At 42.4% G+C, this 26,790-nt stretch overlaps 1 protein-coding gene across 5 annotated transcripts in view; it reads right to left on the bottom strand.

Moving 5' to 3' along the window:
- The window catches only part of palld (palladin, cytoskeletal associated protein), a 310,327-nt gene that overhangs the window by 3,032 nt on the left and 280,505 nt on the right, over positions 1-26,790 (bottom strand). For all 5 annotated transcript variants that reach the window (XM_034180537.1, XM_034180538.1, XM_034180539.1 and 2 more), the window contains 5 exons: positions 23,919-24,140; positions 23,319-23,468; positions 20,675-20,763; positions 17,733-17,865; positions 23-230 (listed from right to left, as the gene is read on the bottom strand). In XM_034180537.1, coding sequence (XP_034036428.1) covers positions 23-230; positions 17,733-17,865; positions 20,675-20,763; positions 23,319-23,468; positions 23,919-24,140 — 802 coding nt within the window. The remainder of the gene's footprint in view (positions 1-22; positions 231-17,732; positions 17,866-20,674; positions 20,764-23,318; positions 23,469-23,918; positions 24,141-26,790) is intronic.

The following is a 26,790-nucleotide window of genomic DNA, read 5'->3' as shown; positions in this document are numbered from 1 at the left end:
CAGATGCCACGTGCATATTTACCAGCAACAATCAGTTCCAGGTTGAAGGAGTTCTGCCCGGCCCGGTTGTTGGCAATGCAGGTGTAGATGCCGGCGTCACGGCTTGTCACGGGCTCGATCACCAATGAGTGCACCCCGTTTTCTCTCACCATCATCTTGTGGGCGGAGTCAGGGCGGATGGTTTGGCCATTCAACTGCCAAATGAGGTCAGGAGTGGGCAAACCGCTCACCTGCAGGGGACAGAAGACAGCTGGCATTTAAAAATGTGTGGTGGACAGTTTGTGCAGCCAGTGTTCATTGATGTTAGAAAAGATGAATGTGTGAAATATTAAAACAGCAAAATGTGTGTGTGTGTGTGTGCGTGTGCGCGCGTTTGGAGGAGCCTGTACACTTTGTCATGGAATGAAGTGAGACTTTTTTCCCTTTTCTCAACATCTACCAGAGAAACCAAGCAGCTGCTCCACTCTGCCCACCTGCAAATGTGCTGTGATGAATGTGTGTGTATGTGTGGGTTTTCTCCACAGAGTGTGATAAAGTCTAAGACAAACAAAAAGAGACAGTGAGGCAGTTGTATGTCTAATTTTATATGTGTCAACGAGGTTATCTTTCTGTGTTGATTTGCTTGATTTTTTTCAGTAGGATTTTATAAAAACACATTCACCATTTTCAGTCAAATTTGGGAGAAACGTAGAACACAGGTAAAGGAAAAACACATTGAAATGTACTACAGATCTGTATCAGAACAGAAATCAGGATCACAGGTCATCAATATCAAAGTTTAGTCATCAGGCTCAAAGTTCAGCGATTGGGTTCAGATATCAGTGATTAGGATCAAAGTTAGGGTAAAAGGCCTGAATCATCCTTTATCTATTTATCCTTTTTAATCAGTGGTGGGCACTGTTCAGCTAATCGGATAACTGATAATTATTGAAGCTAATGCTTTTATTAATGGATTAGCTTTTCAGATAAGTTTTAAAACCATCATCAGACCAATTATTCTGATAAATTTAGTTCTGATAAATTTCACTTCTAACATGTTTTTTTTGCTGGTAAGGTGAGCAAAGTATAACAGTCAAAAATGTTTGTAAACCCTAAAATCAAACATTTTAGTCCCTGTCAGGTGTAGATCAGTGGTTTATGCATGGAAATATAGACCTGGAATTGATGTGCGCGCCTCAATCTATTAGCGTTGCTCAGGACAGGAAGGCGCCATTACTAAGGGTGGAAATGTGCAGATCATCAATAATAAACTGACCGCTTTTTTTGCACTAGCGTTGCTATTTCTTAACGGATTTTAATAAGTGTAGGCTTGTTTTAAAGCCCTTTGTAAGCTCTTTCCAATGAACCTATGCATGTGTGGGTAGAAAAAAAATGTTTTATGTAAAGTGTGGAAATTTGGGGAAAAATATGCCATTCTGTTCATTTACTGTGATGTTTTTTTTCCTGTCATAATTCTTGATGGATTTTTATAAATGAAGCCTTGTAAGTTGTATTCATGCAGATTAAAAGCTCTGATAAAAAAATCCTTATTAAAATATAAATCTGAAGTATGCCTTGCCATTGTGGTCATTTACCTTGCTGCTTTTTCCATCCACTGTAATATTACTGCTAGTCTTTTAATGACAACAACATATATATGATTTTTACTAACATTATTACAAGTAGATATAAAGCCATTCAGAATTTAAGACTTTTGACTCTGTCAGGGTAACAAGTACCTCCTCCATCACCCCCAACCAGACTGTTAAAATTTAAATGCCGCCTGTGACCACCATGTACATATCATATTAAACAACTGCAAGTATATAGACATAAATATATTTAAAAATTTTGGTTTTCTTATTTGTATGCATGTGAACGCAGCTTAATGAAAAGAACTTATGGTGTTGAGTTATAGTCTCAGTATATCGATATTAAATTGTTTCATAACGACTTTAAAATAGATATTTGTTTTACATAATTACATTAAGGCTCTTGTACAGTTCATTTTAGTATTCTAGAATTTGTTTTTGTAGTTGGTGCAGTTGATGGTGAAGCACTGGCTGCCCTTTTTTCCCCTCATTTTGCTTCTGTTTAACAGGTGCCTTAACAGGCTCAGGGCGCTCTCTCCACCCTTAGTAATGGCCGCCGTGCGGCATGCCGCTAGTCACGTGACGTCCATTCCAGGTCTCTATTTCCATGGGTTTATGGCAGATTGGCCGTCGCTTGTTGATGACGTCATCATTAAGCGCAAGATGTGATTGGCCGGTCGACACAGGGAGCATTGTGGGTAGTGTATGCAGTTCAGGTTCAGTTTGGATGTTACACTGTTACCGTCTGCTCGGACTAATTTTAACATTATTTTATTTCTTTGTGGTATGGGATAATTTAATCGCCAAGACTCGGTGGGAGACAGGAGACCTCATGGCGCAGCTGTGAGGGACTTTTCTTCACCATTTACACACTGTTTTGGATAATCAGGACACTTTATGTGGAATATTTTCTTCAGAATTTAATGAATCCCACTGAAACTAACAGGTAAGAATTTATATTTATTACGTGTCTTTTACTCTGCCAATCAATGCATTAATGGACGTATTTTGGGTGTTTAAGCCGCAGGGTTCAAAGCGTGTGAAAAAGCAGCATCTTTTAGCTCATAAATGATGGTCTAAATAATACCTAGATAAGCTGTGACTTCTAATATTGTGTTTTAATGCTTTGAAAGATGGTGACAGTGTTTGGGGTTTTATTTTTTATTCATTCATTTTTGTGCATTCTTTTTGTGTTTGTAATCCCTGAATTTACCCAGAAGCCCCTGTGACACTTAAAGTGAAACTGGTTTATCACAAGATGACAGTGTAATCTGATGATTGGATTAAAATTCCTGAATCAGGATTTTATCCATTTTAATCCTGATCAAAGAACATCAGTCAGGGTAAGTGTTCAATCAGGATCAAAGTTGAGTAATCGGGATAAAAGGCCTGAATCAGGATTTTATGCTTTTTAATCCAGATCAAAGAACATTAGTCCCGGTCAGTGTTCAATAATCAGGATCAAAGTTTAGCAATCGGGATAAAAGGCCTGAATAAAGATTTCATCCTTTTTAATCCCGGTCAAAGAACATCAATCAGGGTCAGTGTTCAACCATCAGAATCAAAGTTAAGCAATCAGGATCTTTTTTTAATCCTGATCAAAGAACATCAATCATGGTCAGTAGTAGAGAAGCATGAATCTTCGACTGGACTGGGTTGCTTGATGCGAGGACGTTTCGCTTCAAATCGCAGAAGCTTCCTCAGCTAAAATTCTTGCTCTGGTGGTCTGACTTCTGTCTTGACTCTTGTAGAGAAGAATAATCAAGAAGTCACAAAAGCTGGCATTTTAAACCTAACCAGACCACTCCTACCGAGAGGCAGACTGCTATAGGCTAGTGACTAAACAATAGCTCTAATTAGCACCTATTGTGCTCTAGTTAGCACCCTTCTAATGACAGGGCAGCTGTCCCTCTCCTGATGGCTCCCTTGACGACTCTGCTGATGACGTTTTGTGACTTCTTGATTATTCTTCTCTACAAGAGTCAAGACAGAAGTCAGACCACCAGAGCAAGAATTTTAGCTGAGGAAGCTTCTGCGATTTGAAGCGAAACGTCCTCGTGTCAAGCAACCCAGTCCAGTCGAAGATTCAAGCTTCTCTACTATGGAAACCACCTGGACAACTGAGAGCCTACACAGAAACATCATGGTCAGTGTTCAATAATCAGGATCAAGGTTCAGTAATTTGGATAAAGGGCCTGAATCAGGATTTTATTCTTTTCAGTCCTGATCAATGAACATCAATCAGGATCAAAGTTCAGTAATCATTATCAAAGAATGTCCATTAGGATCAATGTTCAGCATTCAGTACCAAGGGTATCAGGATCAAAGTTCAGCAATCAGGATGAACAAAGATTCAATTTCAGCATTCAATCAGGATCAAGGATGAGTATCTGAGATAAGGGGCAGAGAAATGTGGTCAAACGAGTTCCCTCCTGTGTTTTACAGCTAGAAGGATTTCTAAGCAGCAGGGAGGAGGAGAGGTGGAAGAGCCAACTCGGTGGCTGTAAGACAACACCTGCGTGTTCTCTCTCTGTCTGCAGTGAGTCTTTTATAACATAAAGTGATGAAACATGTCGTCTGTCACCTTTATTCTTTAAACATGCAGAGAAATGCAGCACTAACAAGACGTCGACTCTAAAACTGGTCTCTTTAATCGGTGTGTTCTCAGGCTGTTTGTACAGATATGACATTCACGTACAGAGTTCATGTTTTCATTTTACCATTTACTCATGTCAGAGTTTAAATTCAACTTAAACTACCAGCTAGAAAAGATCATCGCAGTAGTCAACCTGTCAATATGTTCTACAGCAACTTTGGTAGGCCAGAGTCAACACGCCCCGCCCATTCATTCATTCACACTTCAGTCTCACCATCCTCCCTGCGACACTCAGGATCTGTGAGGATTCTGCATAACTTAAAAAACAAAACAAAAACAAAAGGCCAGTGACGCTCCAGGTCCAGACGATACGCATCTCCATCTTACCTGAAAGCATATGCTGACACCCACCCTCACAAAACACCCAAAATCACAGCTCTGACGACTGCAGAGCCGAGGCCCTGACCTCATCTGGTCATGAAGACCTGCGAGAGGTTAACGCCAGCCCACCTGAGATGTCACACGGCTCCTGCTTAGATCCTGTCAGTTTGCTGCTCGGGAAAACGGGTCTGAAGGTATAATCAAATCAGGCTGCATCATATTGTAAAACTTCAATGTGCACGCACAAAACAGAACCTAAAAGAGGCGCATGACAACTTTAACACAAACGTTGTATTTGATAAGAACAAATGACGTGATAAAATGTGCACAAATTTTGACCCATATCTGCAAACATTTTGGAGATGGTCAAGTAAGGCCATAGTTGGAAAAATGTAGCAGCAGCATTACTCATAATGATGCGGTGTACCAGTGGAATCATAACGTGAACATTTAATGAAACACAACAAAAGTTACTTCATTAGTTAGTTTATACAGTTATATTTTACAGTTACTTTATACAGTTACTTCATTAGCAGCTGCGGACAAATTGTCGGCAGCTGCTGAAGGTAATTAATAAAGTAACTCATAATCTAACTTGGTTGTTTTTAAGATATAGTACTCAGCAAAGTAACTATTAGTTACATGCCGTACAGAGAAAATGCAGCTCAAAGTCAAATTCCTTTTATTCCGGTGGATATTTGGGGAATAAAAGAGATTCTGATTCTGATTAACACATGTCTGAATAAGGAATGTTGAATCCTGAAATGTGGAGTTGGCATGTTTGCCTGTGACTCTTGTAGAAGAGTGTTTCTGATGTTACTGTGAGTAAACAGGCAGACAGTTAAAGTCAAATGGGGATTATTCTGACATGACTCGTGTCCACAAAAAAGGCCCTGAAATTGCAGACTTGTAAAAAAAAAAAAGGTCTTCTTCACTTTGAATTTCCCTGCCTGACATGCTGCAGCGGAACAAAAAAGAAGTGTATAATTTGAAGTTTAAAAATGTCTTTCAGTAAGCAGCTCTGACTCTGAGAATTGCTTTTTAATGAGCGTGGACTGAAAATGTTAACGTGACTGAATATACGTATTTCTACAGTGAGCGTGACAACGAGGAGAAGACACGATCCGCACAGCCAGCCGGCCTCATTCATACTCGACATCATATTCATACAGCTTTTGGAAAATTGATTACATTAGATTAGATTAGATAGAACTTTATTAATCCCTTGGGAAGACTTCCTCAGGGAAATTGAGGTTCCAGCAGCATTGTATAGCAGCACACAGGGTAGGAAGCACACAGAGTATGAAAAGTAAAAGTAACTAGAGACATTTGTCACGAAATGCCCCACGCACAGTACTATTTTCCCTGTAAAGTGCAGTAATATGTATGTGTGGGACAGGTATTTGGTTGAACCTTCATGTGTTTGATGTAAACTGGGATACACAGTGGAAAAATTGAAGATTGACATTATATATTTATTCAGAGGATGTGGCCAACAGTGACCATAAAAAGTCAGTAGCCTTCGAACAAATGCAACTATTGGTCATTTTTTAAAAGTAGGTCAAGGTCATCTGCCTTTGAACCCATGCGAAGTACTCTTCTAAGGCATGGTGTAACCCAGGTTCCAAATCCTGTCTATTTCTCCTCTGCCTTTATTTATATCTCTCCCTCTCTCTGTCTACATTTTCCATTCCATTTGGTAATCTTGCGTTATTTATAATAATAGTAATAATAATAGTAGTAGTAGTCATCTCATGGGGTTATTTTATTTTAGGCACAAAGAACTTTATATTTGACTTTGAATGTAATTTTTGTCGTTGAATTAAATTGATTTTTGATTATTAGGAAAGGTTTCACTGCATTTAAGCTACTTTATGTAACTAATATTTATTGGATCTTAAAATGTATTTGATAAATTATGAGTCATATTTGCATTGTAACTGAATATATTTATGATGCTATTTTGCTGATTGTGTGTACACCGAATAGACTTGAACATTAGAAATACTAGTATTATTTGATTTTGACTAATTTGGAGAACGTTTGACTAAGACATGGGTCCTGTTTTAAGCAGGCCACGATTTTTGATGGTGAGCCAAAGAAGGAGCAGGCCATGAGCCTAAAGACTGCACTTTTCAAGTGTGAAGATAGAGCCACTCCTGCCAGTCCGGTAGGGGGCTCCTTGCAGCCCACAAATTCGTTCCACACACTCTATGAGCATTGAGCCCACTGCTCCACCTCACATCATTTGCCCTACAGATGTTTGCACTGAACTCCTCCGGATATTTTTTTTCCCCTGCTCACTACAACCCCAGAGTGGGTTTGATGAACTTGGAGTGGATGGGAAAATTTATTCTGTTGGGACTTTATCTCTCTCTATGGATTTCGTTGTTGTTGTTATCCACCATTTCTGAATTACAGTTACAGATCCGTCGAGAATTTAATTATTTCTGTCGTGCATGCTTGTGAATGGCCATTCAAATTTAAGTGTTTGTTGTATGTTCTGTTTGTGTTCTTGTTTGTTGACTTTGCATTTAAAAGAAAAATATATGGTACCAACCAAGCTAAACTTCCAGTCTCTGTCAACTCTCTCCCAGAGTCGTTCATAGATCTTCTGGTCCACTAGCCCATATTATATATATATATATACATACATATACATACACATACACACACACATATATACATACATACACATATATACATATATACATACATACACATATATACATATATATATATATATACATATACATATATACGAGGGCTGTCAATAAAGTATAGGTCCTTTTTATTTTTTTCAAAAACTATATGGATTTCATTCATATGTTTTTACGTCAGACATGCTTGAATCCTCGTGCGCATGCGTGAGTTTTTCCACGCCTGTCGGTGACGTCATTCACCTGTGAGCACTCCTTGTGGGAGGAGTCGTCCAGCCCCTCGTCGGAATTCCTTTGTCTGAGAAGTTGCTGAGAGACTGGCGCGAGATTTTTTTAATGAAAGACGTGCGGACGGGTCGCAGCCGGCGCGGTGGCAAAGGAAAAATACCTCCGTGTTGATAACCATTTGTAAAATCCAGGCGGCTTTTGATGGCTTTCAGTGGAGTGAGTATATGAGAAATTGTTTAACAGCTGGACATGTTCCAACTTGTCCTTAAGGGTTCCAACGGAGGTGTTTTTCCTGTGGCGGAGCGTTGCGGCGGCTGCGAGCCGACGCTGCAATCCGCCCGCACGTCTTTCATTAAAAAAATCTCCTTTAACAGTGGAATATCCGGATAAAATGCTGAAACTGACTTCTTCTGAAACTTCTCTGTTCTCTCACGACGTCCTGGATCAATAGAGCCTGAAATGTGGAGGTTTTCAGCTTGAAACAGGCTGACGACGGCGCCTGAGAGCGCTGCATGACGTCTCGCACAGTGGGAAGTCCTTAAAGCGACAGTATTACCTCAAAATCTCTCATCAGCTGTTAAAATTTTCACCGAAAACCAGCTTAATTTTTCGAACCATGTCCACTTCGATGTGTCTCACAAGTTTAGAAAAAATTTTGATCAAACAAAGCGCCAGTCTCTCAGCAACTTCTCAGACAAAGGAATTCCGACGAGGGGCTGGACGACTCCTCCCACAAGGAGTGCTCACAGGTGAATGACGTCACTGACAGACGTGGAAAAACTCACACATGCGCACGAGGGTTAAAGCATGTCTGACGTACAAACATATGAATGAAATCCATATAGTTTTTGAAAAAATAAGGACCTATACTTTATTGACAGACCTCGTGTGTATATATATATATATATATATATATATATATATATACTCAACAAAAATATAAACGCAACACTTTTGGTTTTGCTCCCATTTTGTATGAGATGAACTCAAAGATCTAAAACTTTTTCCACATACACAATATCACCATTTCCCTCAAATATTGTTCACAAACCAGTCGAAATCTGTGATAGTGAGCACTTCTCCTTTGCTGTGATAATTGATCCCACCTCACAGGTGTGCCATATCAAGATGCTGATTAGACACCATGATTAGTGCACAGGTGTGCCTTAGACTGTCCACAATAAAAGGCCACTCTGAAAGGTGCAGTTTTGTTTTACTGGGGGGGGGATACCAGTCAGTATCTGGTGGGACCACCATTTGCCTCATGCAGTGCAACACATCTCCTTCGCATCATCCGTGAAGAGAACACCTCTCCAACGTGCCAAACGCCAGCGAATGTGAGCATTTGCCCACTCAAGTTGGTTACGACGATGAACTGGAGTCAGGTCGAGACCCTGATGAGGAGGACGAGCATGCAGATGAGCTTCCCTGAGACGGTTTCTGACAGTTTGTGCAGAAATTCTTTGGTTATGCAAACCGATTGTTCCAGCAGCTGTCCGAGTGGCTGGTCTCAGACGATCTTGGAGGTGAACATGCTGGATGTGGAGGTCCTGGGCTGGTGTGGTTACACGTGGTCTGCGGTTGTGAGGCTGGTTGGATGTACTGCCAAATTCTCTGAAACGCCTTTGGAGATGGCTTATGGTAGAGAAATGAACATTCAATACACGAGCAACAGCTCTGGTTGACATTCCTGCTGTCAGCATGCCAATTGCACGCTCCCTCAAATCTTGCGACATGTGTGGCATTGTGCTGTGTGATAAAACTGCACCTTTCAGAGTGGCCTTTTATTGTGGACAGTCTAAGGCACACCTGTGCACTAATCATGGTGTCTAATCAGCATCTTGATATGGCACACCTGTGAGGTGGGATGAATTATCACAGCAAAGGAGAAGTGCTCACTATCACAGATTTCGACTGGTTTGTGAACAATATTTGAGGGAAATGGTGATATTGTGTATGTGGAAAAAGTTTTAGATCTTTGAGTTCATCTCATACAAAATGGGAGCAAAACCAAAAGTGTTGCGTTTATATTTTTGTTGAGTGTATATATAGACACATACAGCTTGCATATATAATACATATGTGCTACATAAATCTTGGCGAGCCAGCCAGGAGTGAGTTTTGAACAGAGCTGAAGTAGTTTCATTGTGATTTTCAATTTATCATTTTAAAAATGGAAATTTTGGCAAAGTATGGGATTAAAATACCTAATGGTGTTTTGGTTAAATACTCAATGAATACAGATACGGACAAAGAAGTAATTGATTTTTGATGCAGTATGGCGCGATGATGAAATTTGAAGTTGTTAAGGACTCTGATAGTGTTTTCCACAATTGCATTGTTGTTGAATTTCAATCCGGAAGTGCGTTGGTTGAATTGCGTAAAATTTTACCATACGAATATATTTGTCAAACAGGAAAGGTAACATGAGATTGAAGAACTGTCAACTGTTTCTTCAAATTTGGAAACTGAATCTAAAACGCAAAGTTATCTCAGTGATTTGAAAACCATGGCTAAACTTACGGGTCAGAATTTTTCGGACATTCTTAAAAGTGTGATGTCTCTGTTGGGCCAGTCTGCTGGTGAACCCGAGCCGGGACCCTTACAAATGAAGACTCCTTCCATTGAGGTTGGTGAGGAAACCACAGCTGTGACATCACCTGCTGCTACCGTTCCTATTGAACATAGAGTAACCACTGACCTGCAAGACAAAGGGGAGGAGCTGCCCAAGGCCCATCCTGATCCTGCTGTCCACGATATACCACGATGTTCACTGCCAGTCATTTCCATGCCCGACATCAACCCACCTCAAGTGCAATGGTACGTGGTCGAGCATATTATGAAAAGTGACTATGCTGTAATGCATACATCTTCCCAAAGACTCAGAACATGTTTCTGGCTGAATCCCTAGACCCCAACATGAGACAGATTATGAAACCTGGTGCTCTGGTGTCAATCTCCTGATGAAAGATCCTGCTGTATCAGATCTCCAGTGCTCCAGGAGAGTATTTGACAGCCTGTTGCCCCCAGCTGCTGACATGGTGAAACATCTCCGACCAGATGCACTCCCTTCGGACTACCTCCAAATTCTCGACTCTGCCTATGGAACATTCCAAGACGGCGATGAACTTTATGCAAAATTTGTTGAAATGTTCCAAGATGCTGGGGAAAAGCCGCCCGCTTATTTACAGCGTCTGCAAGTGGCCCTGAACATGGCTGTGAAGAGGGGTGGCGTTTTGACCAAAGACTTTGAAAACCACCTGCTAAATCAATTCTGCCGGGGCTGTTGGGATAACGCCCTAATATCAGATCTCAAACTTAAACAGCGCAAGTCCCAACCACCATCCTTTGCAGAGCTACTGCTGTTACTTAGAACAGAGGAAGATCGAGAGGCCGCTAAAGTCCAGCGAATGAAGCAACATCTTGGCTCTAGTAAAACTCGCGCCGGCACACATGCTCAGTATGCATATGAATCCTCAGAAGAGAAAAGCACCTGTGATAAACTGGCTACAATTACTCAACAGCTCACACATCAACTGGCCAACATGCAGAAACAGTTGAATGCCCTCACCACTGCCCAGTCCAGGCAAACCCAGTCTGTTCCAGTTAAAGCCAGCAAATCCGGTCAGCACTCCAACCCCAGTCGATATGCATCACGACCCTCTCAGCGAAACCCATCTTCAGGACCCAGGCCGGGATATTGTTACAACTGTGGTAAAGATGGGCATATAAAATTGAACTGTGACAATAATCCTAATCCATCGCTTGTTGCTGCAAAGAAGAAGCAGTTCAATGAGAAGCAGAAGAGATGGCAGAGAATAAACCCTCATGGTTCTCAGTGGTTAAACTAGATCGGGTTCTCGTTGAGGGATGAATGGGAACTGTAGAGGACCAACATAGTCCCGCTACGCAGTCAATAGAGAAATGTATTGACTTGTCACATGCATCCTCTGCTAAATGTACCCGATGGCCACACAGGTTGACTGGTTCGAGATGTACGGGTCAAGTTAAAATAGCTGGTCAAGACATGCCTTGTCTTCTAGACACAGTTACAAGTTACAACATTACCAACATTACCCTTTACAATCAACACTTTTCTCATCAACCTGTTAAGTCACTGAATGAACTGCTACAAGTAGAGGGAGTCGCTGGTCAAGCTGTCCCGTATTTGGGTTACATTGAAATGACAATCACCTTTCTTGAAGAGTTCCTTGGCACTGACATTGATGTATGTACTCTGGCACTCGTTGTTCCGGATGTTCAGAGTGGATTCCAGTCTCAAGTCCTTATAGGGATGAACACTCTTGAGCCGCTGTATGATGAACATTTAAAACGTGACTGTGCCAGTTTCAACCCCACCACGCATGGCTACCGAGCAGTTCTTCATTTGCTCCAAATGAGGCACCAACAGACCCAAGGATCCAGTGACGCAATTGTGAGATTGGCCTCTAAGTCACCTGTTGTCATTCCAGCTGGCCATACCTTGGTCCTTGAGGGGGCTGTCTGTACCAGCATGCCACTCTTTGGTGATTGGGCTTTAGTGGAATAGCCATCCAACCCACTGCCCAGAGGCCTATGCATGCAAAGTTGTCTTGTGTCTCTGTCAAATCATGCACCCCACAAGCTTCCAGTCGTCATATCTAATGAGTCAGAGCAACACGTAACACTCCCTCCACTCAGTGTTATTTCTGTTGTCACTGCCACACCACAGATACTCTCCCACAATATGTCTTCCAATCCTACAGATCTCAAAACCATAGACAAAGCCACACCCCACTTTGAATTTGGGAATTCTCCCATTCCTCCTGACTGGAAGGATCGAGTCATCACCAAACTCACAGAAATATCAGAAGTGTTTTCTCATCATGATCTAGACTTTGGCCGCACCGATAGAGTTAAACATCATATCCGTCTTCATGACAAGATGCCATTTAAACATTGTGCATGTCCCATCCATCCAAATGATATTGAAGCTGTCCGCAAACATTTGTGAGATCTTCTGGAGGCAGGAGTAATAAGGGAATCAGAATCACCTTTCTCATCTCCGATTGTTGTAGTTCGGAAGAAGAATCGTGAGGTCCGTCTTTGCATTGATTATAGAAACCTGAACATTCAAACAGTCAAGGATACCTATGCTCTACCAAACCTAGAGGAGTCATTTTCAGCACTCACTGGGTCACGATGGTTCAGCGTCCTTGATCTGAAGTCTGGATATTATCAGATTGAAATGGAAGAGTCAGACAAACCCAAAACTGCATTTGTGACCCCACTTGGCTTTTGGGAATTCAACAGGATGCCCCAAGGTGTGACAAATGCCCCTAGTACTTTCCAGCGCCTCATGGAGAAGTGCATGGGTGATTTACATCTAAAGGAAGTCCTGGTATTTCTGGATGACTTGATCATCTTCTCCAACACTCTAGAAGAACACGGAGGTCGCTTGTTGAGGGTGCTCCATCGACTCAGAGACTATGGCCTAAAGTTGTCGCCGGAGAAATGCAAGTTTTTCCAATCCTCCGTGCGCTACCTCGGCCATGTTGTCTCCGAACATGGAGTTGAAACTGATCCAGAGAAGATTTCAGCTTTAAAATCATGGCCTGTTCCACAGACATTGAAAGAATTACGGTCACTTCTTGGCTTTGCAGGTTACTATTGCAGGTTCATTAACGGTTATTCTGCTATCGCTAAGCCTTTAAACGATTTGACAAAGGGTTACCCCCCCATTCGTCGTAGTGGCCGTAAGAATCAAACTGCGGTAAAAAGACTGTAGGTGAAACAGCCCTTTAAGAGGAGATGGACGGAGCAGTGTCAATCTGCTTTTGACACCTTGATTGCCAAATTAACAACAGCGCCGGTGCTTGGCTTTGCTAATCCTAGCCAAACTTACATCTTGCATACTGACGCAAGTACTATCGGCCTCAGCGCTGCTCTCTATCAGGAGCAGGAGGGGAAACTCCGTGTCATAGCTTATGCAAGCAGAGGGTTGTCCAGCAGTGAAGCCGAGGCCGGTGAGTCCATAAATTTTGCCAGGAGTTGTAGTATGCTGAGAAATCAAAGTCCTGATAGCTCACCCATAGACTGCATTACTTTGGTGGAAACAATGAGTATGTCCTCTACAGCTATACCTGACTCCTATGCCAATGAGTCACAAGGGTTGCCAGTTGTCCCATCACTGTCCTTGTCTGACATCAAGGAGAAGCAAAGATCTGACCTGGTTTTGAGAGATGTTATCCACCAACTCAAAACTGGTGAGAAAGTTCCTCCCACAGTCAGAACTGCACTTCCAGTCCTTCCTCTTCTGTTGCGTGAATACAACTGCCTTGAGCTCCAAGATGATATTTTGTACAGAAGGAGGCAGGATGGTGAACAGCAGACATTCCAGCTTGTGCTGCCTGAAGCGCTACGACCAGTGGTTCTTTCTAGCTTGCATAACGACATGGGCCATATGGGAGTAGAGCGAACGCTTGACCTTGTCCGATCTCGGTTTTTCTGGCCCCGCATGTCTGCCGATGTCGAAACAAAGATCAAAACCTGTAACCGCTGCATACGGAGAAAAGCCCTACCAGAACAAGCTGCACCATTGGTGAACATCCAGACGAGTCGACCACTGGAACTGTTGTGCATGGATTATCTATCGCTGGAACCCGATAAGAGCAATACCAAAGATATTCTGGTCCTCACAGACCATTTCACTAAATATGCCATGGCTTTTCCAACTGCCAATCAAAAGGCAAAGACTGTCGCGAAATGTCTGTGGGAGAATTTCATTGTACATTATGGGTTCCCTGAGCGCCTGCATACAGATCAAGGGCCTGACTTCGAGTCCCACCTGATCAAAGAACTTTGCACCATCTCTGGCATTAAAAAGTCCCACACTACGCCATATCATCCTCGTGGCAACCCTGTTGAGAGGTTCAACAGGACACTCCTTGGGATGCTGGGTACCTTGGAGCCAGAGCAGAAGGCCAGGTGGAAGGAGTATGTGAAGCCGCCGGTTCATGCTTATAATTGTACACGAAATGAGACTACGGGCTACACTCCATATGAGCTGATGTTTGGCGCTGTCCGAGACTTCCTGTTGACATTGCTTTCCACTTACCTGTCCGAGATTTACCATCCCACTAACACTCTCAATATGTGCAGAATTTATGTTCTCGGTTAGAGGAAAGTTACCAGCTGGCAGTTAGAAATTCAGCAAAGTCGGCAGAAAGAAATAAGTCTCGGTTCGACCAAAGAGTAAAGCCAGCTAGTCTGCAAGAAGGAGATCAAGTACTTGTCCAAAATGTAAAGCTGAGGGGCAAGCATAAGTTGGAAGATAAATGGGAGAGGGACATCTACATTGTGGTTAATCATGTTGGTGATCTTCCTGTTTACTCTGTGAGGCCTGAAACTGATCCATCTGGGAAAGTGCGCACCCTGCATCGTGACTTTCTTCTTCCGTGTGGGTTTCTCCCTGAAAGCAAAGAATCTGACCTGCCAGTCACTACATCTGCGGTAGACCTCAAACCAGAAGTCTGCAGAAACTGGTTGAGGACCCGGAAGTGAGTCAGGATGAGGAAGATTTGCTCCTGAGCTGAGGCCATCTGAGGATTCTGAGCTAGGCGACCCAGCAGAGACATCTCCTGACCCGATTGTCCAATCCCTTTGTTCTGATGAGACACCTATAATCATTCCGGAGTCTGAGGTTGGTATAGGGCCTGATGAGGTTGTTCGTCGGTCTGTGCAGCAGCGCCAACCGCCCTCGCGTCTTCAGTATGCCACCTTAGGAAAACCCTTGATTTCGGCCGTGCAAGCTCTTTTTCACGGGTTAGCAGATGCTTTTGGTGAAGCTTTCACCGGGCCTGCATCCAATCATGTATGTCCTCGCATTCATGTAGTTTGATCTGCACCAGAGTTGCAGGGATTTAAGGGGGGAGGGAGTAACCCAGGTTCCAAATCCTGTCTATTTCTCCTCTGCCTTTATCTATCTCTCTCTCTCCCTCTCTCTGTCTACATTCTTCATTCTGTTTGGTAATCTCGCGTTAATTATAATAATAATAGTAGTAGTAGTAGTCAGTCTCATGGGGTTTGGAGATGCGTCTCTCTGACCAATCAGGGATCACTGTTCCAGTGATGTCACAGGGCCAAGTAACACAGATGTGGCCAATTGAGAGTGCTTATTTACTCGCGGGTAGAGTGAATGGGGAAACGCTGTGGGGATACTGGAGGGAGCAGAGCTGCAGGTTAGTCTCGGTTATTTTAATTATCTAATCTTTAAAAAAAAAAAAAAGTAAAAAAAAGGAGAAAAAAATTTTTGTATGGGGCATGAGTAGCCAACAGTCGGGAGGCTGCATGTCATCTATTCATCTATTCACCCGTCTGTGCCAAAATGTATTTTGTACTTTATATTTGACTTTGAATGTGACTTTTGTCGTTGAATTAAATTGATTTTTGATTATTAGGAAAAGTTTCACTGCATTTAAGCTACTTTATGTAACTAATATTTATTGGATCTTAAAATGTATTTGATAAATTATGAGTCATATTTGCATTGTAATTGAGTATATTTATAATGCTATTTTGCTGATTGTGTGTACACCGAATAGACGTGAACATTAGAAATACTAGTATTATTTGATTTTGACTAATTTGGAGAACGTTTGACTAAGACATGAGTCCTGTTTTAAGCAGGCCACGATTTTTGATGGTGAGCCAAAGAAGGAGCAGGCCATGAGCCTAAAGACTGCACTTTTCAAGTGTGAAGATAGAGCCACTCCTGCCAGTCCGGTAGGGGGCTCCTTGCAGCCCACAAATTCGTTCCACACACTCTATGAGCATTGAGCCCACTGCTCCACCTCACATCATTTGCCCTACAGACTTTTGCACTGAACTCCTCCGGATATTTTTTTTCCCCTGCTCACTACAACCCCAGAGTGGGTTTGATGAACTTGGAGTGGATGGGAAAATTTATTCTGTTGGGACTTTATCTCTCTCTATGGATTTTTTTGTTGTTGTTATCCACCATTTCTGAATTACAGTTACAGATCCATCGAGAATTTATTTCTGTCGTGCATGCTTGTGAATGGCCATTCAAATTTAAGTGTTTGTTATATGTTCTGTTTGTGTCCTTGTTTGTTGACTTTGCATTTAAAAGAAGAATATATGGTACCAACCAAGCTAAACTTCCAGTCTCTGTCAACTCTCTCCCAGAGTCGTTCATAGATCTTCTGGTCCACTAGCCCAAATACATATATATATATATATATATATATATATATATATATATATATATATATATATATATATATATATATATATAGACACATACAGCTTGCATATATCATACATATGTGCTACAATGTACCCACCAAATATGACGTTTTTGCAAGCAATAGGTGTTGACGTACATTGTGGTGAACAACTTTCAGGCGAAGGATTTGACAGTTGTGACCATTGGTGACTTGAAAAGTAGGTGAAGGCCACCGACCTTCGAACCCATGTGAAGTACTCCTCCAAGGCATGTACCCACTAAATATGAAGTTTCTGTGAGCAAAAGGTGCCGAACTATGTTGCAGCAAAGGATATGACAGTTGTGACCATTGGTGACCTTCAAAAGTAGATCAAGGTCACTAGCCTTCGAACCCATGCAAAGTACTGCTCCAAGGCATGTACCCACCAAATATGAACTTTCTGCGAGCAATAGGTACTGAGCTATGTTGTAGCGAACGAATTGCGGCCGGACAGATGGAAGGACGGTCGGCCGGACGGACGGACAAGAAATGCAAATATAAATACCATAAATACCTGGCTTACTGGCTACTACTGCTCCTCTTCCTGTTAGTCCTTCTCCTCCCGAGTGAGGATTACTGTATGATTAGTGTATGTAAATATGTAAATAATAAGTGTGATGTTTCATATAGACCTTACAGTAATTCCATGTGAAACAAAATCCACTCTGTATCATCTTCACATGGTAACATGGCAACTTCATTTTCTACTTTTATGGAACATGTAGTGATGTAGTACTGTTGGTCTTGAGATCACTTATTGAAGGTCTCATCTCAGAATAACCACAGTGTTACTTGGTCTTGTCTCAGTCAGTGTTTGTGGGTGTTTTCTGGTGAATGTGGATCTTTCAGATCAGTTGTGCCTGTGGACTGGTTGTTCCACATTTTATTGCACCTTCATGAAGTGTGGGACCTGAACTGGTCTCATCCTCTTCTTGACACCATCGCAGCCTGCCTTGGTTTTTGGTTAAGTCATTTTGACTGCAACTCTGGTACATGTAATGCTGCCAGCCAGAGACGTTTCTGCATTTACCTTGCAGTCCATCCTGCACAGTCGACCCTCTTGAACGATGAGATCACCGGGTGCCTGCAGGAAGTGTGGACGGAAGTGACGCTCCTGGATGTTGTCGTTTTCATCACCGCTATCTCTGGATCTGGACCTGGGTCTGAGAGAGGACACAGAAATATATTTGAGATGTAAAATCACCTTCAACATTTAAAAGGTGTGCTTAGGGTGGTAACAAACTGATTCTACTTTAAAAAAAAAACAAAAAAAACAACCCACACACAGTTGTACCAAGTGGAACGTCGTCATGAAAAAAAAAAAACAGTGATCAAAAAACACACCAATGTAACAATAAGCGTGAGTCACAGGCTTGATGCAAGATATTACCAATATTTTGTGTACATGAAGCTGGCAGGCCTGAGTAGGTATGATCCAACAGTCCACTCTGACCACTCCAAGTGCCACAAGCCCTGCTGGGATACTGTGTCTCGAGAACCACAAGCCACTTTCCCACTGTGTCGTGAGTGTGGGTGAATGAGGAACGACTTGTGATCTGTGTGGAAGGAATATTAGCTGCTCGATGAGCATAAAAAAAAAAAAAAAAAAAAAATCAGATTTCTACACATCTTGAGTTTTTGCTGCTCAAAGCTGTGGGCATGTCCAGAATATTTATAAACTGACCTGTTTCGGCTGCTTCTTTGCAGTCTATGTTAATTTTCTCAAATCATTTGGTTCAGTTGATCGGACTGCTCTTTGGGACATCCTGAGAATTCGTGGGATCCACAAGAATTTAATGCACATCATATCACACAGGTACTGTGAGTGCTGTACGGAGTGGAGGCAGAGATTTTTCCAATGAAAACTGGTGTTCATCCAAAACCGGGATGTGCTCTGGTTCCTGCACTGGACTGGGTGTTGGGTCGGGTTGTGGAAACCAGGGACTTAAATGCCTTTGTTGCTGAGGAATGGTTCAATGATCTTGACTTTGGCGACCATGTTGTGAGCTATGTGGAATCAATGGATACTCTGTTTGTAGCACTTCAGAAGCTGACTGAGGAATCAGAGTGTCTGGGTTTGAGATTGTCCAAGATCAAGACTAAGATTCAGGCTTTGAACGACTTCCTGGACTCAGCCATCAGAAGTGTATTTACGAGGGCTGTCAATAAAGTATAGGTCCTTTTTATTTTTTTCAAAAACTATATGGATTTCATTCATATGTTTTTACGTCAGACATGCTTGAACCCTCATGCGCATGCGTGAGTTTTTCCACGCCTGTCGGTGACGTCATTCGCCTGTGAGCACTCCTTGTGGGAGGAGTCGTCCAGCCCCTCGTCAGAATTCCTTTGTCTGAGAAGTTGCTGAGAGACTGGCGCTTTGTTTGATCAAAATTTTTTCTAAACCTGTGAGACACATCGAAGTGGACACGGTTCGAAAAATTAAGCTGGTTTTCGGTGAAAATTTTAACGGCTGATGAGAGATTTTGAGGTGATACTGTCGCTTTAAGGACTTCCCACGAAGCGAGACGTCACGCAGCGCTCTCAGGCGCCGTCGTCAGCCTGTTTCAAGCTGAAAACCTCCACATTTCAGGCTCTATTGATCCAGGACGTCGTGAGAGAACAGAGAAGTTTCAGAAGAAGTCGGTTTCAGGATTTTATCCGGATATTCCACTGTTAAAGGAGATTTTTTTTTAATGAAAGACGTGCGGACGGGTCCACGCGTTGGGACGCAGCCGGCGCGGTGCGGCGGCACAGGAAAAACACCTCCGTGTTGATAACCATTTGTAAAATCCAGGTGGCTTTTGATGGCTTTCAGTGGAGTGAGTATATGAGAAATTGTTTAACAGTTGGGCATGTTCCAACTTGTCCTTAAGGCTTCCAACAGAGGCGTTTTTCCTGTGGCGGAGCGTCGCGGCGGCTGCGAGCCGACGCTGCAAGCCCAGTACAGCCGTGGTTGCTCATGTCCACCTGACGTTTTTGTCCGTTTGACATCCTGTGACCTCGCCCATCCCAATACCACTTGTGCTTTTGTTGGTGCATTGGTCTTAAAATGAGGTATGGTCAGGTACAAAGTTGGTGCGTTGACATCATCTGTCACCAGAAAACATATGTACCTTTCACCTCGAAAAACCTGGTGTAAAGTCTACCGCTGTTTAGCGCTGCATAAAAAGCACAATGCCTTAAGCAGGTTCACAATTCATGTACATTCTGTTTGTCTGCACATTATCACCAGTCACCTGCAGTGCTGTTATAGTATTTTGGTGGTATTTTATGGCAACCGTTAGCAAAGAAGAATTTTTATTTTTATTTTTTAAAGAGTGGGAGGGGGGAGAAAAAAATATTTTATGAGAAAATTGTGTCTCTGTCAGAAATGAGCGACAATTTTGCATAAAATACACTGTGAAACATAAGTGAAAACAACCATTAAATAAAATAACAGTAAACCCCTTACTTGTCTGCTGCATTGTTTCACCTCAGGTAGCTTTGGGGGCCACTGTTCATCATATGCTTTGACATGTTGCTGTCAATCTGTTAATGCACCAACAGTCATCGACTTCCTGTATACCACAGCACTGTGCCTGGCACAGTCCAGTTTAAAGTGAAGTGGAGGTGTCACTCTGGTTGAGCTCATGCTCAGGCTACAACACACCCATACCTAATGAACATGGCAAATGCAACTCCTTTGCACCCAGCAGTGGGCTTTGTTTCTTTGTTTTCTTGCCGTTTTCTTTCTTTTCTTCGTTTTAATGATGCTTGGTCATTAAAGTTCAACAGCAGGTGCAAAGCAGCCACCAGAAAACAATCCTAGTGCTTATACTTTGTGCTCAGCACACTTTATATCACACAAACACACTTTTAAATTTGTGAATAATAATACAGAACTCATGCTGCAAGCAGCAGCTAGGAAAGCAAACGGTTTTGGTCTGTGAATAATGAAGCTCCGCCCCCTCCTGTCAGTCGCTGCAGACTCACCTGCGAATGTGACCAGGTGTGGAGCGCTGGCTCCGTCCTCGCTGGTTCACAGCCTGGACCATCATCCTGCCAGTGCAGCTTACCCTGCCCTGTGATGGATAGGCACACACACACCATCATGTCACAACCAGCAGAGGAAACAAAATGTGAGTGTAAGAGGTGGAGACATTGTTGGAAAACACATGAACGTTTGACTCTCATGAGAACATTACGGACTTCCTAACCCATTCAACGCCTTTTTCCTCTTCAGGCTGGACTGTTATCTTGAAACTCATTTTTCTTTCTCTGAGTACTGACACATGCTTTGTTTTCATCGAAAGGTGCAAGAAATCTTTTAATAATGTGTCTGTAAGCATTATTCAAAGCTCAGCACCGCTGACCTGTTTTCAGATAGTTCACTTTAATCTCTTCCTGTTTTGTGTCCTTGCTAGTTGTGTGTCCTCTCAACACAGCTCCTCCACCTTTAAACTTTAATACTGTAGTGATGTTATGCAAGGATTTACAAATATCAAAACTTCATAGTTTAAAGATACATAACACAGAGAGTAGTAATAGTCTGAATCATTATTTGCTGTTCAAGATGTCCTAGAAACAGTTTTCCAGGTGGACTGGAGGGTTCACTGGGATTTTCTTGTTGCAGTACAAAACTGATAGTTAGTAAAAAGCTATCTCTCAGAGCTAACCACCCCCTTGAGGAAAAGAATGACAGACATTTTAAAAACAAAAATAAAAGGAACCCCAAATATCTATGATGATTTCAGCAAATTGTTGTGTTCTTTGGTGGCCTTTGACCTATCTTCATTCTCCCTGTGTTTAGCACTTAGCCACTTATTGCTTTTTACTGAGCATGTACTTATAACCTCCCCAGTATTTTCCTTCTCCATTGTCATTGTGACAAATGACTGCAGCAGTTTGGCATATTTGTGACACATTTGCTTGTTTTCTAGAGATAAACATTGTTGAGTGCTTGTTGAAGAACAATGTCTAGTTGCCAGTGTTAGCGTGTTTACTAGCTTAGCTCCAGCAGGAAATAGTGCAAAATGCCCAGATGACTGACTCCGAGATTTCATCTAGGAATGTGACCCAGAACACACAGCCAGATGACATTTAGGAACAAGGCAACAAAAGGTTTTGGATTCATCGTATCAAAACAATTTAAACCTAGTTCAGTAACTACGGGACATCAAGCGCTAACTAAGGAAAGGGCCCAGGAAAGGGAAGGTTGGGGTTCCCTACTGGAGCTATTCCCCCTGCAACTATATATATATATATATATATATATATATATATATATATATATATATATATATACACGAGGGCTGTCAATAAAGTTACGGTCCTTTTTATTTTTTTCAAAACTATATGGATTTCATTCATATGTTTTTACGTCAGACATGCTTGAACCCTCGTGCGCATGCGTGAGTTTTTCCACGCCTGTCGGTGACGTCATTCGCCTGTGAGCACTCCTTGTGGGAGGAGTCATCCAGCCCCTCGTCGGAATTCCTTTGTCTGAGAAGTTGCTGAGAGACTGGCGCGTTGTTTGATCAAAATTTTTTCTAAACCTGTGAGACACATCGAAGTGGACACGGTTCGAAAAATTAAGCTGGTTTTCAGTGAAAATTTTAACGGCTGATGAGAGATTTTGAGGTGATTCTGTCGCTTTAAGGACTTTTCACGGTGCGAGACGTCGCGCAGCGCTCTCAGGCAGCGTCATCAGCCTGTTCAAGCTGAAAACCTCCACATTTCAGGCTCTATTGATCCAGGACGTCGTGAGAGAACAGAAGTTTCAGAAGAAGTCAGTTTCAGCATTTTATCCGGATATTCCACTGTTAAAGGAGATTTTTTTAATGAAAGACGGGACGCAGCCGCCGCGACGCTCCGCCACAGGAAAAACACCTCTGTTGAAAGCCTTAAGGACAAGTTGGAACATGTCCTGCCTGTTAAACAGTTTCTCATATACTCACTCCACTGAAAGCCATCAAAAGCCGCCTGGATTTTACAAATGGTTATCAACACGGAGGTGTTTTTCCTGTGCCGCCGCACCGCGTCGGCTGCGTCCCGACGCGCGGATCCGTCCGCACGTCTTTCATTAAAAAAATCTCCTTTAACAGTGGAATATCCGGATAAAATGCTGAAACCGACTTCTTCTGAAACTTCTCTGTTCTCTCACGACGTCCTGGATCAATAGAGCCTGAAATGTGGAGGTTTTCAGCTTGAATAGGCTGATGACGCTGCCTGAGAGCGCTGCACGACGTCTCGCACCGTGAAAAGTCCTTAAAGCGACAGAATCACCTCAAAATCTCTCAGCAGCTGTTAAAATTTTCACTGAAAACCAGCTTAATTTTTCGAACCGTGTCCACTTCGATGTGTCTCACAGGTTTAGAAAAAATTTTGATCAAACAAAGCGCCAGTATCTCAGCAACTTCTCAGACAAAGGAATTCAGACGAGGGGCTGGACGACTCCTCCCACAAGGAGTGCTCACAGGCGAATGACGTCACCGACAGGCGTGGAAAAACTCACGCATGCGCACGAGGGTTCAAGCATGTCTGACGTAAAAACATATAAATGAAATCCATATAGTTTTTGAAAAAAATAAAAAGGACCGTTACTTTATTGACAGCCCTCGTATATATCCTGACTCACCTCTGGGTTGCCGGCCATGATGGTGTAGTTGCCATCATCGTCCAGTGAGGCGGCAGCAGTGTGCAGAGAGCAGGTTCCATCAGGGTCACGACTGATCATGTAGTGTTCGCTCCTCTTGGAAATCTGCTTGCCATCTTTAAACCAGTAGACCTATAAAGTGGAAAGATACAGTACACGCTGTGACGCTAAATCATTGGTGATATTGTTTCTTGAATTGCGTGACACTTTATTGTTACAGTCCAAACTATGAATGCAACTTGCAGCATTTTTATTTATTTTTTTTAAAAACCTAAACCCAACTTCCAAGTGAGGCAAACGTAAGTGTAGTTCTACATATGAGATCTTTGTGGTGCTGTTTTGGATCTCTGCCTGATTTCATCAGTTCATCTTGAGGCCTGTCATCACCACATCATTACTGCGGGCCGAGGCAGGCATCTGGCCAGTGTCAGTTCTCTTATCACAACACGGCGTGTGTGTGCAGCGTGCACACCCTCCATCATCAACATGACACTTCACCAGCTCCCAGCAAAGACAAAATATTAACCTCAAGCTGAAGTTACTCAGCCCACTGTGACATTGTGCCAGCAGTAAATGCCACACCTTTGGCTTGGGCTCTCCGTTGACCTTGCAGGAAAACGTGACGGGCATGCCCTCAAACACTTTATAATGTTTGAGCTTCTGGTTAAAGGAAGGCGCCACCCGCCGGCCAGCAGAGTTTTCATTATGCTGCACATCGTCGTCTGACTCCTCCACTGGAGAACGCTCCAAACGGAACTCGATCTCACTGATGAGGCGCTGCTCGAAGCTGGACACTTTGTACTCCTGAATGAGGAGAGAAACAGTTATCAATCGATCAGTTGACCAGGTCTGAGAGCAGTTTGTGTGCAAATGGCTACAAACATGCAAGTAGTTATTGCAAATCCTATTCTGTTGATTCCACAGACTATGTGGGCGTGTCACACAGAGTGCAGACCAGCTCAGTGGGCGTGCCTCATAGCACAAGCAGCAGACCACATAAGGACTTCCATGACATATGTCACAGAAGGCTGAAACAAACAGTTTCAGGGCTAAAGTATGCTCACAGCGGTGGAAATTCTACACGCCATACTTTTTGGTGTATGTTGTGGTTTTGTTTGTTTGTTTTTTACTAGTTTGGGAGGTCCTGTGACTTATACTCAAGTGCAACTTATATACAGAAAACCAATCAAAATACAAAAAAGTCAATGCAATATTGTCACATTTAATGTGCCTACAACTAAAAATTAAAAGCTGCAAAATGTATTCATTCATAAATAATAAGTAAAATGCATCAGCACCTATCATATTTAAATACACTGCAAAAACTGTCCCTCTCAAAAAAAAAAAAAAACAAAATAATCCAAAATCTTGACAAACTGTCTTGGTATTAAGAAAAAAAAAAACAAATCTGCCAATGGGGTAAGAAAAATTTACTTGGTTAGAATTCTCAAAACTAGCAAAATGTTTGGGTGCCGAATAATCAAAATATGCCTTAAAACTAGACAGAATTCTTATTTTAAGATTAGCATCTGTCTTAAAATAAGGAAAAAATCCTGGTCCTTTGCTTGGATGATTTGAAATCCATTGCCTTTCCTTGTTACTGGTTAAATACAGGTTGATATTAGCTGGACAAACCTACACTCAACAAAAATATAAACGCAACACTTTTGGTTTTGCTCCCATTTTGTATGAGATGAACTCAAAGTCTAAATCTGTGATAGTGAGCACTTCTTTGCTGAGATAATCCATCCCACCTCACAGGTGTGCCATATAAAGATGCTGATTAGACACCATGATTAGTGCACAGGTGTGCCTTAGACTGTCCACAATAAAAGGCCACTCTGAAAGGTGCAGTTTTGTTTTATTGGGGGGGGGGGGATACCAGTCAGTATCTGGTGTGACCAGCATTTGCCTCATGCAGTGCAACACATTTCCTTCGCATAGAGTTGATCAGGTTGTCATTTGTGGCCTGTGGAATGTTGGTCCACTCCTCTCCAATGGCTGTGCGAAGTTGCTGGATATTGCAATATATATATACGCCGGTCCAGAGCATCCCAAACATGCTCAGTGGGTGACATGTCCGGTGAGTATGCCGGCAATGCAAGAACTGGGACATTTTCAGCTTCCAAGAATTGTGTACAGATCCTTGCAACATGGGGCCGTGCATTATCCTGCTGCAACATGAGGTGATGTTCTTGGATGTATGGCACAACAATGGGCCTCAGGATCTCGTCACGGTATCTCTGTGCATTCAAAATGCCATCAATAAAATGCAACTGTGTTCTTCATCCACAACAGACGCCTGCCCATACCATAACCCCACCGCCACCATGGGCCACTCGATCCACAACATTGACATCAGAAAACTGCTCACCCACACGATGCCACACACGCTGTCTGCCATCTGCCCTGGACAGTGTGAACCGGGATTCATCCGTGAAGAGAACACCTCTCCAACGTGCCAAGCGCCAGCGAATGTGAGCATTTGCCCACTCAAGTCGGTTACGACGACGAACTGGAGTCAGGTCGAGACCCCGATGAGGACGACAAGCATGCAGATGAGCTTCCCTGAGACGGTTTCTGACAGTTTGTGCAGAAATTCTTTGGTTATGCAAACCGATTGTTTCAGCAGCTGTCCGAGTGGCTGGTCTCAGACGATCTTGGAGGTGAACATGCTGGATGTGGAGGTCCTGGGCTGGTGTGGTTACACGTGGTCTGCGGATGTGAGGCTGGTTGGATGTACTGCCAAATTCTCTGAAACGCCTTTGGAGACGGCTTATGGTAGAGAAATGAACATTCAATACACGAGCAACAGCTCTGATGGACATTCCTGCTGTCAGCATGCCAATTGCATGCTCCCTCAAATCTTGCGACATCTGTGGCATTGTGCTGTGTGATAAAACTGCACCTTTCAGAATGGCCTTTTATTGTGGGCAGTCTAAGGCACACCTGTGCACTAATCATGGTGTCTAATCAGCATCTTGATATGGCACACTGTGAGGTGGGATGGATTATCTCAGCAAAGGAGAAGTGCTCACTATCACAGATTTAGACTGGTTTGTGAACAATATTTGAGGGAAATGGTGATATTGTGTATGTGGAAAAAGTTTTAGATCTTTGAGTTCATCTCATACAAAATGGGAGCAAAACCAAAAGTGTTGCATTTATATTTTTGTTGAGTGTATTAAGAAAAAGTGAGATATTTTCCTAAAATAAAACATTTTTTCTCATGTAAAAAATGATTGACGAGATTTTTCTATTTAGACAAAAATTAAGTCAAATTTTCTTTAAAAGGTTTTTTTTTTACTGCTTAGATATCAGTTTTTGCAGTGTATAAAATATTTATTTTAGATGGTCTGCTGAAGTTTATAATAATAAAATTGTCTTGTATCCATTTATTTATTTTTTACTGTAATTTTGTTATTGACTGATCAGTGGTAACTATCTTTGTGTG

The sequence above is a fragment of the Thalassophryne amazonica genome, chromosome 10, assembly GCF_902500255.1.
Source record: "Thalassophryne amazonica chromosome 10, fThaAma1.1, whole genome shotgun sequence".
Taxonomy (NCBI): Eukaryota; Metazoa; Chordata; class Actinopteri; order Batrachoidiformes; family Batrachoididae; genus Thalassophryne; species Thalassophryne amazonica.
This window is presented reverse-complemented; position numbering and strand designations above follow the sequence as displayed.